Raw genomic sequence first — 15668 nt, forward strand, 5'->3', positions numbered from 1 at the left:
AGTTATACAAAAAATGACAGGGTAGCTAATATGAAACTATAGATTTTACCTTTAATTCATAATGCAGATTCCTTCGCTGAAGTTCATCTTTACCTTTCATTTTTTGCTTTACTACATGATTTTTTCCATCATATTATATTTACTTACTTTGGTACTAGGTTGAAAAGCTTTTAGATTTTCTTCCTCAATATTCTCACTTTTCTGAACTAGTGGTTCGCATACTGCTTCTTCCAATTCTTCTGAATCCATGTACTGTTCTTCTCCAATATTCTGATTATCCAAAAGATCAGCATCCTTGGAATTCTGTTTTCTAGATTTGTGTTTTTCAAGTTCTGTCTCAGACCCAGGATCATCGTTTTCAATGTCATCACCCATGTTTGAATCTACCCCGTTATCATGGCAACTGTTTGAGGGAGATGAAAATGCATCTTTTGTACAATCTTTGGTTGCTTCAAAAATCTCAGATGAAGGAAAAACTTTTTTGGGGCTCTCATGTGAAATATTGGTGTTTTTCTCATTTTCTTGGAATTGGTCTTCATATTTAGAACTTTTTTCTTTTTCAAATGAACAATTGGACAGTTCATTATTTACACTGCTAATAGCTCTGTTTTCATCTGAACGTTCATATTGCCCATCAATAAAAGACAAAGGGACGCCAACAGATTCTTTCAGTCCTTCGTTTTGTAAATCTATTTCACTATTAGTATTAGAAGCATTTCCCTCCTGCTTAAGCTTACTGGATGCAATAGATTTTCTTCCTTCTGGTTTTTCAAAATATTCCCCTTTCACGTTTTCTACCTTGCCCAAACTTTCTTCTATGTTTTCTTCACTAAAATTATTCTCCTTTTCTTCACTGAAGTTATCTTCCATTTCTGCCTTTATGCCCTCTTCATCCTCCTCCTCTCCTTCCTCTTCTTCCTCCTCTTCCATGTCTTCTTCCTCTTCCTCCTCCTCCTCCTCGTCTTCTTCTTCCTCCTCCTCCTCCTCGTCTTCTTCTTCCTCCTCCTCCTCCCCCTCCTCACATTCTTCCTCTTCAATGATTGAAGAATCATTTGGATCATTCAATTCTTGCTTTGGGGAATTAATGGATACTGCTTGTATATTTTCTTTTGATGGTTGATTATTTTCATTGTCTTTATACAAACATAAGTGGGTATAAAAATACAGATGATAAACAAATGATAGATTGAAACTTGTAAATTAATTTTTTTACCTGCTTAGGGTCCAGTTTGGGAGTCATCTGGGAACACTTTGAAAAGGAGCCGGGTGAGGACAGAACAGGATGAGGAAAGGATTGAACTTGGAACAAAGGCTTAGGAAGGGACTTTCTCAGATCTTCAGCTTCAGAATCTGATTTATTCTGTTGTGAAATGGCTATAGGTTCTGCTCTGATAATGCTACTTTTCTCATCTACTACATCAAAATACAAACACACACAAAAAATTAAACACAGGAGAAATAATTATTTTTAAAAATTGCTCAAGCAAGTTATGCTAAACCTGTTTTACAGGCAACTTACCATTTTTCTTGATTTGCTGGGAAAGATTCATTATCTGAGCCAAACTTGGTTTGTCTGGTTTCTGGAAACAAAATTTAAGCACGTTAAAATTTAGCTGAACTAACACTTCATATATTATATTTTTAACAAGGCCACATTACGTTGTTTCTTTCTCAGCAGTGGGTGAAGAAAGCTCCAAGACTTTTACATAATGATCCATCACTGGAGTTATCAATCAATCAATGGATCAATCAACCAGTGTTTATTATGGCAAACAGCCAGCCTATTTAAACCATAATTTCTGCATAATTTTCTACATAAACAATAAAAACGATCGATCTGGGGTTTAATAATCAATATATTAATTAAGTGTACTTAAAATATGTACATTGCTGGAGTTAGAGTTTGCAAACAGGGGAAAACTCGCAAGCGAAAAGAAAACACTGATCACACTGGTTGCAGTATAGGTAAAGGTAAAGGGACCCCTGACCATTAGGTCCAGTCGTGACCGACTCTGGGGTTGCGGCGCTCATCTCACTTTCTTGGCTGAGGGAGCCGGCGTATAGCATGACTAAGCCGCTTCTGGCGAACCAGAGCAGCACATGGTTGAGGTATGGTGTAGTACAAATAGCAGATGGTGGACCCAAGTCTAACAGGTTATGGTTCAACTGACTTCTGCAAGTTATAACATACCTTAGGACTGAAATCTTCTTCTTCTGAAGAAATCCAGCTGTCATTATCTGCTTTTCCAGAATCTCTGAAATGAACATTTAAAAATCAGAATAAAAATCCAGTTTTGTAGAACTAATTTTATCAAAGAGCAGATGTAAAATCTTACCTGAATGAATCTCCAAAGGAATGGTCATCAATAACTGTTTAAAAAGCATGCACAATAAAAACATAAAAATCAAGACAATGAACAAACTTTAAGGAACAATTTCAGTTAAAATGTTTTAAACTGTACAAATCTCTGAAGATATGAAGGTACAAAGATAAATTATCTTTAAAAATCTGAAAATAACTGTCTTGTGCACTTTTGTACATGTTCACTAGCTAAATAAAAAACAGCAAGCACGGATCTAAGATTCCCCCATTGTAAAGCTTATCGCTCCCTATGGTATTGGGAATGGTGGAAATGCACGACCATTTAGCATACAAATCCATAATCAACAATATACATGGATACAAGTGTGCATGAATAGAAGGATCTATGTAAACACAACTCCTTTTCAAGTCGTGGCTTTTTGATTGCATCAATGTAGAAAAATGGCTCCATAGGCATATCTTTATTTTAATTGTGAAGTTGTCTTTAAAGCCAAAGTACAAGAAAGTTTCACATTCACAGATGCCTCAATGTGTATTTGGAGCCTTGTTGAAAGGCAGGTCAGAATTTTTTTTTAAAAAAATCAATCAATAAAACAAGCACACAAGCCACTTTCCATGTTGGGAATAATTTTGAGCACTCACACTATCTCAGTTGGGAAATTCTGAGGGAAAAGAAATCAGGGCTTTCCCCAAGAGTTATCCAAAGCTCAAAAACTTCTGGTTTATGGAAGTTCTACCATTGTCAGCCCTATTGTCTTCCAAAATTACTTGTTTCAGGGGCAGGGGTGAGTAGGAAATGCAAAGTACTTTTCCTAAATTTCCAGCTCTCTGCAAAGGAAGCTTCTGAGCCTGTTCATCATACATGAGAACTCTGGAAATTCTCTCCCCCCTCCCAATAGATAATTCAAGGAGATTGAAGAACATCACTTCCCATAACAGGCTGAAAAGGAATGAGAAGCTACACAGAACAGCCCACATCCTAACACTGGATAGTGCATGGAGAAACAACTTTCAGAGACCAAAAATACAATTCACTCATCCAAATTACCTCTGCTGACATGTAACACTGTGAGCTCTAGTTAAGCAAGGCCATTACCCTATGGATGAGAAGTTCCTCACTGCCTGAGGAACATTCTCTGTGAAGCTTAGACAATGCCATCATGTGCACAATGGGAGCTCTAGCATACAGTGGATCCAAGTAGCACAGAACAGCAACAATCGCTTCTAAATCATTCACTCTTGAAGAGAACAAGATACCAAGGGCTAAATTAGATGATAGGTAAAATGAGAAATTGCATTTCGCATTTCTGCATTTTAAAACCAATTGCAGATATGGGGATGTTGATCAGACCCATGTCCATGAAAGATAAAACTGATGCTTATAGCAACTTCTTCCCCAGGAGGAAAAGCATTGGGGCGGGGGGATGACAACTATGGCAGGGGGAGAGGATTTAAGCATCCATCCTTGGTTGCCGTATTTCTCAATACTGACACACACAAACCCATCATCTAGTTTGGCTGTTATTTCCACATCAGCTTGCTACAACTGAACTATATACTACGGATTTTCTAAAAGCAGTAAGCACAAACCAAAGCAGGGAATCTGAATTAAAAATCTAAATCTAAACGAATCATTACATATTTGACCCTTGGAGACTGTTATACCTTTCCCTGAATCTCCTGCTGTGTGACTGAGTGTCAGGTGCACTTGTCTATCTATTTAGGCCAAGGCATGGAAGGAATAGATAAAAACAGTGAATTCATAAAACAATTACAAATATAGAAACACAAATACACATATAAACTAACAAGTCATTCAATGTAATGAGTATGCTGCAATGAAAAACAAACCACCAATTCAAGTTCAAGAAAGGCAAATCATCCAACGCTCTCCCACACTCAGATATTTGGATTTCTCCACTTCTCATAAAAGATCAAAGACACAACTAGAGATAAAAAATGTAGTTTGGAAAGATGTGGCTGATACATTTAGTTCTCTGCTTGGGAATACTGTATCTGATCACTACATTAATAGATATGATTCCCCCACCTTCTAAATAGACTGGTTACCAATACAGGGCATGAAAGTTTTCCATTCCATTTAGCATTATTTGCTGGTGAATCTGGAGCTGGTCTTAACAAGTGTGAAAGCACATTTTTTCTCCTTACATATTTTGGTAGATTACATATATTAATGTATTGAGATGAATATGCTAACATTCTTGTCTTATTTCTCAGGAGGCACTTCTAAGATAGCAGTCCAGCTGAGATACATGGGGCTCACTTCCAGTTAAATGAGTATAGGATTGCAGCTTCTCAGGATACAAAGTGGATGGACCTATCTAATCCTCCTGACCCTTCCAGCATTAGGGTATGTTACAACAACCAAAATAAATTCTCTCATGCTACAAACTTACTCTAGAGCAATTTATAAACACCAATTAAGAAGAGAAACATTAGTATTCACTTTTGTTATATATACAGGCAGGAAGCTTCCTGATCATTCCTTTAAAAAAAAAAAGGGACAATGTTGAAGGAAAGACTTACATTGTATCAGTGTTTCCTAAGAAATGAAAATGTAATTTTAACAGTTGGAAAACACCAAACTAAACAGTTAAAACAGGATTAAGGGGCACATGAGGCATACACACACACACACACACACACACACACACACACACATATATGTAAAAAAGGTAAATGTAAAGGATCCCTGGACAGTAGGATGCAGAAACAAATGTCTGCCCCCCAACAGCCCCCTGCACAACAATTGAGCTTGTGCCATTAGGAGCAACAGAAGGTTTTTTTTAAAAAATAAGCCCAACTGCTGAGGAGGGAGGGGAAGATGTGCAGCAAAAGGAGAGCCGAGGAGGAAAAACTTAACCCTCCACATGTACTACAATGCCATCAAATATTCATCCCATGCAGCACTTAATTAGGCTTGATGGGGGCGGAGAAGTATCTCAATGGCTCCAACAAAACAGCATTTTTAAGCCCAATTACTGTGCAAGGGTGTGAGGATCCTTGTTGAGATTACAGATTTGGAGGGAAAGATTAACTAACTGTAAAGAGGGTGTTGACAGTAAGTCTAAATGTGTATGTGCATGTCTCTCTCTGTGTATAAGGGCTGTGGGCATGACTAAGTGTTATGAACATGTTACTTGTGAATATGCAGCAATGTGCATATGTGCGCTAGGAGACTCATCCACTTTTTTATGTTAGTCCTGACCATGGCTGATATGCAGCCCCTGGCAGCTTAGACATTAGAAAACGCAACCCTTGGACCCGAAAAGATTTTCTACCCCTGGTTTACACTATGATAATTATGGTTAAAGAAATACGTATCCAACCTAGATTCCACCAGCTTATAGCTACTTTCTATGAGCACTGTTCATTTGGCTGTTTTGATACCACTATTGAGAATCCAGGGCTGTTGTTCAAATTGAATGCTGTTGGCAAGCTCGATATGCAGCCAGAAATTAAGCTGCCATCTCTCATTCCACAGTGCATTCAGAGACGTTATTACTATCATCATCATCATCATCATTTAATATATGAATCACTTCCCATGAGGGATCCTGAAGCAATTTACAATATTACTAGAAGTCAATAACCACGACTCTTAGGTTTCTACTGCAGAAGTGACAGCACAAAGATATGAGATGAAATGCTGGCTGAAGCAAAGTTTCGATGTCCCACCCAAAAAAGCACCCCTTTCAGTTTAACATGCTATGTTTAGGGATTTCCATGGTCACTTAAGCTCCAAAATGCTGGGAAGTTACAGCTGCTAAGGGCCACATCCTTAGCAATGTTTTATTTAGGCAATATGAATATGGCATGGTATCATATGTTTTGGTTAGTTGAAGTTTCACCACTACCTTAAAGCTTTCAGTGGCAGGGGGGTAGACTTAAGCCCCAGACTTCTCTGTACACCAGAAAATGCAACTGAATCTATCATGCAACCAAAGCTACTGAACTTGCAAGCAATACCCTCCACACAGAATGACGGAGCTAGAAGTGACCTTGTAACTCATCTTTCCTTTTAACCCATTAAATAAGTGAATAGGCAGGATGTGTTGCACTAGTTGCAGCATGATGTCTCACATGAAGGTAGGTATATAATGTTTCAAAGCAGCATTGTGGCAATCATTTTTCGTATCAGGGCCTAGCTTTGTAAATATACACATGCACTAAGTTTGCAGATCAAAGAGTGAACCTTCCTTGCAAGATTCTGAACTTCTTTTTATTTTAATAAGCAGACACCCCACAAAGAATAAAAAAGTAATCCTAGTGTACTGCTGTTTTGATTCTTGTCCCTTGTCATGGAATTTGCTTCTCTCCAAACTGACCACCCCTTCCCAAGTCCCACGCCACCCCCTTTCCCCATTGGGGGAGATATTATGATTAAGTTCAGGATTACAATGAGAGTTTAAGAGGACAAATACTTATTAATTACTTCTATAAAGTGTGTGTATAAACTTAAATGCTTAAATGCGATATTTTTTACTAAGCAGCCAACGACACAAAGTAACTGCAATATTATAGAAGCTGTTCTATTCTAGCCTCTCAAATATGGCATACATTTAACTAAGTTTGCATATAGCTACAGTGTAATTCAGTAGCCTAAAGCCTGAATTCTTCAGGTGCCATAAACTTTAAGAAATCCTTAGATGCACACACACTCATTCTGCACTATATTAACATACTGTACAGGCTTGTTTCAGGATGAAAACTCAACAACCCCTACTACTCTGCAATGAACAAGGGTTTAAACTGACCTTCAAATTCCCTTCCAACTCTCATCATTTTGTGAATATTATTAGTTGCCAGTTGGGTACTTGAAACATAGAAAGGGTAGCTTCAGTTTGCCTGATCACTTCAGTTGCATAGATTCCATGTCGGAACAAGGAGAGATTCTCTTGTTTTAGTATATAAAATTTTTAGTATATAAAATTGTACCTTCTTTGTTTGTAGCTGGTGCGCCCAACATGCCAGAATATCCAGGTTTTTCTGGGCTGCTCAATAAAGTTAATACTTTTTTATCTCCAGAGCTCTGTTCTTTATTTTTGTAGTTCGAAAATTCAGATACATATTGCAGAAGACTAAGGGGTAGAAGGGAGATAATATTTACAAATCATGACAATACAAACAATTGATTCTTCAGAAGAGAATAAGAACATACCTCAAACCAGAAGAACAGTTTTACATCAACTCAAGGAGTAAAACCCTAATTTTTGCAAGGGTCTTTGACTTTCTAAAGATCCACTCTCACATAACAGTTGATCCATTTATTTATTTGTGTGTGCGTGCATGCACAAGTAGCTAGATAATTAGATATTTTCATTCCAGCAATGATTGAAGAAATTCAACCAATTTATTTTATGGTCAATGAATAATCTTAAATGTTAGAAATAAAAGCTTACATGGGATCTCCGCTATTCAGAGCATAATCCTTTGTTGACCATCCACTTCCATCTCTATGAAAAACATCTGAGCCATGTCGAAGAAGAATGTTTGTTAAATCACGGTTTTTTTCAGAAGCAGCAGTCAACAGTGGAGTTCTGAAACAGAAAGGGCAAGAACGGCTGAATTTTATTGATGAATTTAACTTAGATCTTCTACCCACTGCTGGATAACAGAACAATACAAACCAAGATCTGCTACACTGAAAATAATGTAGATAAGGCAAGGCATCCCTCCACCCAGCTTTGTCAAACTCTGCCAGTAGTGAGTGGGACCAGTGTTGCAGAATTCTCAACTGTGCCTATCTAAATCCAGCACAGGTGTAAGCTACCACTAGTGGAATCCCTGCCACTAGTAGTCAGGGTATACTCACAGAATCTGGTGTTTCGGGGTGGGCGCCTGCCTGATATCAATAGGCAGGGAGTTCCAAAGTGCAGATGCTGCCACACCAAAAGACTGATTTTACAAATGTGGAACCTGTATTAGTGCTGATTCCACCGATCAAACTGGTCAAGTGGGCATATATGAGGTAAGGCAATCTTGCAGGTGAATTGGTCCCAAGTTCCTAAGGGCTTTATATACTAATAGTAACAGCTTGAACAAATCAGCAACCAGTGTGAATCTGAGCACAGGTGTTATATACTGACAAGGTCTGCTGCACCATTCTGCACTAAATGCAGCTTCTGAATCAGGCACAAGGGAAGCCCCACATAGAGCACATTACAAGACTGGAGTGAAGGTGTAAATGGAGGTGTAAAGCAGGTTGCCAAAAAGGACGGAGTAGGAAGCATGGAAATGAGAGTCAAGAAGAAAGCAGAGACATGAAAGGGTGGGCAGCACAGGAAGGAAGTTCCATGCAGATGTTCTCTTTTTTTGGTCAAGATTAGGCTACTATATTGCTACACCAGCAAAGCAACATTTCAGAATGAGATTCAAAGTCTATTCACTGCAGCAGCCTTTGTCCATAGCATACTAGTTAAAGGTTGTGAAATTCTACTGCGAGAATAAAAACATGGAGAGCTGGCAATTATTAAGAACAGACCCTACCTCAATCCGCTCCAAAGGGTTGGAGGAACCTTCAAAGCAGATTGCAGGGGGGTCTACAGGGCACGCGGTGGGAGAACTTTTGTTGCAAGAGTAGAAGTAGTTCTGCAAGTGCAATTACTTTCTTGCATACAACCCATAGTCTCTTCATATATTACAATTCATGGGACAGAAACTGCAACAGTTTTCTTTAGAAATCATAGAATCATAGAGTTGGAAGAGACCACAAGGGCCATCAAGTCCAACCCCCTGCCAAGCAGGAAACACCATCAGAGCACTCCTGACATATGGTTGTCAAGCCTCTGCTTAAAGACCTCCAAAGAAGGAGACTCCACCACACTCCTTGGCAGCAAATTCCACTGTCAAACAGCTCTTACTGTTCAGGAAGTTCTTCCTAATGTTTAGGTGGAATCTTCTTTCTTGTAGTTTGGATCCATTGCTCCGTGTCGGCTTCTCTGGAGCAGCAGAAAACAACCTTTCTCCCTCCTCTATGTGACATCCTTTTATATATTTGAACATGGCTATCATATCACCCCTTAACCTCCTCTTCTCCAGGCTAAACATGCCCAGCTCCCTTAGCCGTTCCTCATAAGGCCTTTGACCATTTTAGTTACCCTCCTCTGGACACGTTCCAGTTTGTCAGTGTCCTTCTTGAACTGTGGTGCCCAGAACTAGACACAGTACTCCAGGTGAGGTCTGACCAGAGCAGAATACAGTGGCACTATTACTTCCCTTGATCTAGATGCTATACTCCTAATGATGCAGCCCAGAATTGCATTGGCTTTTTTAGCTGCCGCATCACACTGTTGGCTCATGTCAAGTTTGTGGTCAACCAAGACTCCTAGATCCTTTTCACATGTACTGCTCTCAAGCCAGGTGTCACCCATCTTGTATTTGTGCCTCTCATTTTTTTTGCCCAAGTGCAATACTTTACATTTCTCCCTGTTAAAATTCATCTTGTTTGTTTTGGCCCGGTTCTCTAATCTGTCAAGGTCGTTTTGAAGTGTGATCCTGTCCTCTGGGGTGTTAGCCACCCCTCCCAGTTTGGTGTCATCTGCAAATTTGATCAGGATGCCCTTGAGTCCATCATCCAAGTCGTTGATAAAGATGTTGAATAAGACCGGGCCCAAGACAGAACCCTGTGGCACCCCACTAGTCACCCCACTAGTCCTTAAGTCTTTAGATCAGATAAATGAGCCATACTGTACCTTCCTGAATTATCTGTGGCATTTACAGAAGCTCCTTCTTCCAAAAGAAACTCTACAATTTCTCGATTGTTTTCTGTGACAGCAACAATTAGAGGAGTATTCCCATCCTGTAAGCATAAAACTGAATTAGCAGACAAAATTTGCAATACACACATATTTACTGTTTTCCATAGAACTTGAGGACATTTGTGTGTGGACCAAAGTTGTCTGCCTCCAACAGAGCTTGCACAAAGTAAGGTGGGAGAACTCCAAGTCTGAAGGTGAGGGGAGCTCCTTTAGACAGTGTTCTTCAATCCAGAGTTCTCAGATATTGTTGAACAAAAACCCCACCATCCCCAACAGCTTGCTAAGCTGTCTAGGGATGACCGAAATTGAAGTCCAACACAGCTGGGAACCCTATAATATAATATAATAATAATATAATATAATAATAATATAATATAATATAATATAATATAATATAATATAATATAATATAATATAATATAATAGTATAGTATAGTATAGTATAGTATAGTATAGTATAGTATAGTATAGTATAGTATAATAATAATAATATAAGGTTCCCGGCTATATTATATTATATTATATTATATTATATTATATTTAAAATTTATATACCACCCTATACTCACAGGTCTCATTGAAGAATACTGCCTTAAGAAAGGCCTCTAGGGCTTTGTGCACCCAAACTAGTACTATACAAGGTGCTAAAAGCACATAGGATGGCTTCAGGCTTCTTTGAATTACTCTCTTCCCACTTTGGTAACCAATGGCAGGACAGGGCAGCGCCACCCCCTAATTACTTTGAGTAGGTCTTTCTCTTCTCCTTCCTGTTCCCACAGAGGGGGAATAATTTGAATAATATCGCACTCAACCCAGAACCAGCATGCTATGCTTTCACATGAATGCTTGGTAAATTGTACATGTTGCACTTGTTGATTGGGGATGGGTGGGTAATATACAAAAGTTACTCATTACAATGTTCTCTTGCCACAAAAGACAAGTTGCATGCAAGTTGACAACATAAGCAAAATTATTTTTATTCAATAAACTATTTTAACATTCAAAAGAGCATTCAGAAGTAAAAATTATTTTATGGTATTCAGCTAATTTTACTTTACCTCATTCTGTGCTTCAATATCAGCATTATATTTAAGGAGATGTTTTGTAACAGCTATACCAGAATTAGCAGCAGCAAAGTGGAGGGCAGTATTACTGTGAGCATCTACAATATTAGGGTCTGCTCCGTTCTCAAGCAGATAAATTGCACAAAATTCCTGCTGGCATTGTACAGCCTGCAACAATTAAAGAATGGAAATTAGGCCCACAAATTATGTTAATACAAACAAATATTTAATGCTATCAGAATTTAATGAAACATGAAGAAATAACTTTAACTTTATAATAATTAACTTGTTGATGGTTGTCATTAACAAAAAAGTGGTACTAAACTGGCATTTTCAACTAGATATGGCATTTATAGAATGTGGTATTGTATTACTGCTTCATACATACCTTCATTAATGGAGTCTTCCCTTCATTATCACGGAAATTTAGTTGGCATTTGTTGCCTACCAAGAAAGCAACAATATCTGTATATCCACCAGCACAGGCAAGATGCAAAGGTGTTCTGGAAGGCATACCATTAAGTACAATCAATACATCACTCAGAACAGCAAGAGTTTTTTCCTATGTGTTATTTGACTTAATATTTGTTATCTTACACTTTTGGTTTTGCCCATTTCCCCCTCACAACAACCCTAAAAGTAAAGCCTGAGAGATTATTGATTGACACAGTTATTAAACTTCACGGGACAAGTATGGACACAACTTAATAAAGACTCCTCACACCTACTGTTTCTCGTGGTCAATATTAATGCATTATTTACATTATTTTTTTATTAAGTAAAAAGTTGCAAGAAGTTAACAGGTGCCTGAAAATAGTGAGGCAAGAACAACCCCAAGGAATGTACAGTGGTACCTTGGGTTAAGTACTTAATTCGTTCTGGAGGTCTGTACTTAACCTGAAACCGTTCTTAACCTGAAGCACCACTTTAGCTAATGGGGCCTCCTGCTGCCACTGCATCACCGGAGCATGATTTCTGGTCTCATCCTGAAGCAAAGTTCTTAACCTGAAGCACTATTTCTGGGTTAGCGGAGTGTGTAACCTGAAGCATATGTAACCTGAAGCGTATGTAACCCGAGGTACCACTGTACTGAAGGGGCTGAAGACTCCAAGACTGCTTTACACAATCCCTGCATTCTACCCTGTAAGGGAAACATCATGCAAATGACCAATTATTTCCTACTCAGAAGCATCTTTAGCTGCTGCTTTTTAAGACACATAGTTTAGCTATGCTCCTATTCATGTAATGTTAGGGGCAGACTTTGGTAATCTTTCATAATATGGCCTCCTGTGTGAGCCCAAAATTTGGCACCCCCTAATAAATATTCCCAATCACAAATCTTCTCAATTTTGCACCCCTCAGTTCAGCACCCTGTGCGAGGGAACTGCCCGACCCACCCTAAATCCAGATGTTAAGCATTCAAAGGCGTTATGTGATCTTTGCAGGGGTGCCAACTTAAATAAAATATGGGGGGGGAGGAAAGCTGTGCCCCACATAACAGATCACATGGTGCAGCACACATACACATTTGAATGGCAATGCCCCTCAACTTGGGGGGTGGCCCTCTCAAATACTTTATTGGGGCTGGCCCGAACGGACCTTGGCCCCTAGGAGTTGGTGCTTATGGATCTTTGGACACAAGTGCACCACTGAAAAAGTGCTCTGGCGTCCAGGATGCAGTGGGTTCAGGGTCAGGAACAAACCAAGGTCGTGCCCGAATTTGTTGCTTAGGGGTACTGCCCCCCTCAACTTAGCCTACCTCACAGGGCTACTGTGAAGATACAGCGGAGTGACTGCTGCATATATCACCCTGCCCTTCTTCCAGGGGTGCCAACTTGAATAAAATATTGAACGACAACAGGTAAGCCCCACCCCACATAATCAATCAACAAGACATGGTGCACACACATCACTTGAATAGCCATGCCCAGCAACTTGGGGGTGGGGGCTGGCCCCCTCAAATATTTTAGGGGGGGCAAAGTGACCTCAGCCCCTAGGAGTTGGCTCCTACAGATCTTTGAATGACTGAAAAAGGGCTCCGGCGTCCAGAATTCGGATGCAGAGGGTTCAGGGCCAGGCACCCACCAAGGAGGGGACCGAATTCCTTGCTTAGGGGGTACTATCACTCTCTCTCTCTCTCGACATGGCCTACCTCATAGGGCTACTGTGAAAATACAGTGACTGTTGCATATATCACCTGGCACTCCTTCAATTGGTGCCAACTTGAATAAAGTATTGGGGAGATGAGGAATGGCCCCCTCAAATATTTTAAGGGGGGGAGGCCAAAGTGACCTCCACCCCTAGGAGCTGGCTCCAGTACGTTTCCGAGCACAATTTAAAGTGTTGGTGTTGACCTTTAAAGCCCTAAACGGCCTTGGCCCAGTATACCTGAAGGAGCGTCTCCACCCCCATCGTTCTGCCCGGATGCTGAGGTTCCCTCACTGTGAGAAGCAAAGCTACAAGGAACCAGGCAGAGGGCCTTCTTGGTAGTGGCGCCTGCCCTGTGGAACGCCCTCCCATCAGATGTCAAAGAGATAAATAACTACCTGACATTCAGAAGACATCCGAAGGCAGCCCTGTTCAGGGAAGTTTTTAATGTGTGACATTTTAGTGTATTTTTGGTCTTTGTTGGAAGCCGCCCAGAGTGGCTGGGAAAACCCAGCCAGATGGGCGGGGTACAAATAATAAATTATTATTATTATTATGGATCTTTGAACCACTGAAAAAGCAATCTCCGGCATTCAGGATGAGAATGCAGTGGGTTCAGGGCGAGGCACCGACCTAGGAGGGGACTGAATTCCTTGCTTTGGGATACTGTCACTCACTCACTCACTCTCGACTTGGCATACCTCACAGGGCTACTGTGAAGATACAGTGGAGTGACTGTACAGTGGTACCTCGGGTTAAGTACTTAATTTGTTCCGGAGGTCCATTCTTAACCTGAAGCATTTTAGCCAATGGGGCCTCCCGCTGCCACCGGAGCACAATTTCTGTTCTCATCCTGAAGCCAAGTTCTTAACCTGAGGTACTATTTCTGGGTTAGCGGAGTCTGTAACCTGAAGCATATGTAACCTGAAGCGTATGTAACCCGAGGTACCACTGTACTTGGAAAGAGAGAGAGAGAAGTCTGTGCAGCACTTGTAAGATAACTGTGGTTCTCCCAAGTCAAAAACATGGGGATCCATATGCAGTACTAGCTGCAGCTTCTGAATACAGTGGTACCTCGGGTTAAGAACTTAATTCATTCTGAAGGTCCGTTCTTAACCTGAAACTGTTCTTAACCTGAGGTACCACTTTAGCTAATGGGGCCTCCCACTGCTGCCACGCCGCCGCCCAATTTCTGTTCTCGGCCTGAAGCAAAGTTCTTAACCCAAGGTACTATATCTGGGTTAGTGGAGTCTGTAAGCTGAAGCGTCTGTAACCCGAGGTACCACTGGATCTTCAAAGGAAGCAGCAGCAGGCCAAGCTGAGAGCCAAACCGTGGAGGAGGAGGAGGAGGAGGAGGAGGAGGAGGAGGAGGTGCTATATTCCCGAAACAACAACAACAACGACAACAATAATAATAATAATATGCCAAGAAGCCTCCTCCGGCTCAGATTCGGGAAGCGGGGTGCCTTTTCCGCGGCTCTCCCTCATCACCTGGAGTCCTTATCCGGCTCGTTGATGTCGTGCCTCTGCACGAGCCGCTGCACGTCGCCCAGGCTCCCTTCGGCCGCTGCCCGGTGCAGCTGGCCCAACTCTTTCTTCCGCACCACGTAGGCGCCATCGCTGGCCAGGCACGAGGCGCAGGCGGACACGGCAACCTCGCCGACCGCTTCGCTCGACGCCGCCGACGCCGGCTGCTGCTCCGCCGCCCGCCTCTTCTTGAGCCTCAAGATCCCCTTCAGCCTCTTCATCCCTGTCGGCGGAGGCCGGGGGAAGGGAAGCGGGGCAGCGGCGGCGGCGGCGGCGGCGGGGCTCTCGGGGGGCGCAGCCGCCGGCCGACTGGACTCCCTCTCGCCGGGAAACGAAAGCGGCCCCTGACAGACATTCAACGGCCCATTGGCTAAACTGGGGATTGGGGGTGGGAGGAGAAGGCCGTCCGCGCGAGCCGCCAACCGCCGCCTCAGAACCGCGACGGTGGGCGGGGCGAGGAAAGCGCGGCTCGCAGCCAAGGCAACGGCTTTTTCCTCAGGGCGGGGCTACGCATGCGCTCGAAGAGAAAGGCTTTCCGGCAGCGAGGTCGCTTCCTTTTAAAGTGGCGCATGCGCGGCTGCGCTTGAAAGTTCCTCGGGTTCTCTTCCTCCCAGCCGCTCTTCAGGGCGCGTGGCTGGGTTGCCACGTGCGTTGCGTGCGAAGCCTCGGTTTGCCCCAGGGTTAAATGAGGAGGGCTGCACGCGTGGCAAAAACTCTCTGTGACTTTATTTCATGTACTTTGTTTCACACAACTGTGCCCCATAGCTGGCAACGTTTCCCCATTTTGAGTATTTTTTTTTTATTAAAGATTGTCTTGTTTTACAG

At 41.6% G+C, this 15668-nt stretch overlaps 1 protein-coding gene across 9 annotated transcripts in view; it reads right to left on the reverse strand.

Moving 5' to 3' along the window:
• The window catches only part of ANKRD26 (ankyrin repeat domain containing 26), a 66986-nt gene extending 51654 nt beyond the window's left edge, over nucleotides 1-15332 (reverse strand). For 5 of the 9 annotated variants that reach the window (XR_013843186.1, XR_013843187.1, XM_079994009.1 and 2 more), the window contains exons 1-10: nucleotides 14808-15298; nucleotides 11557-11671; nucleotides 11163-11336; nucleotides 10039-10145; nucleotides 7747-7884; nucleotides 7283-7425; nucleotides 2337-2370; nucleotides 2192-2255; nucleotides 1520-1580; nucleotides 1214-1413 (exon numbers count right to left, since the gene is read on the reverse strand). Coding sequence is in view for 7 of the 9 variants with exons in the window: in XM_079994009.1 (XP_079850135.1) it covers nucleotides 1214-1413; nucleotides 1520-1580; nucleotides 2192-2255; nucleotides 2337-2370; nucleotides 7283-7425; nucleotides 7747-7884; nucleotides 10039-10145; nucleotides 11163-11336; nucleotides 11557-11671; nucleotides 14808-15064 (1293 nt within the window). In the remaining 2 variants the exon portion in view is untranslated. Of the gene's footprint in view, nucleotides 1-147; nucleotides 1134-1213; nucleotides 1414-1519; nucleotides 1581-2191; nucleotides 2256-2336; nucleotides 2371-3988; nucleotides 4040-7282; nucleotides 7426-7746; nucleotides 7885-10038; nucleotides 10146-11162; nucleotides 11337-11556; nucleotides 11672-14807 lie in introns of all 9 variants that reach the window. The other 4 variants (XM_079994013.1, XM_079994011.1, XM_079994008.1 and 1 more) reach the window with 4 other exon arrangements.
• Between the last annotated feature and the right edge of the window lie 336 nt (nucleotides 15333-15668).

Source organism: Podarcis cretensis (assembly GCF_951804945.1).
Source record: "Podarcis cretensis genome assembly, chromosome: 10".
Lineage (NCBI taxonomy): Eukaryota > Metazoa > Chordata > Lepidosauria > Squamata > Lacertidae > Podarcis > Podarcis cretensis.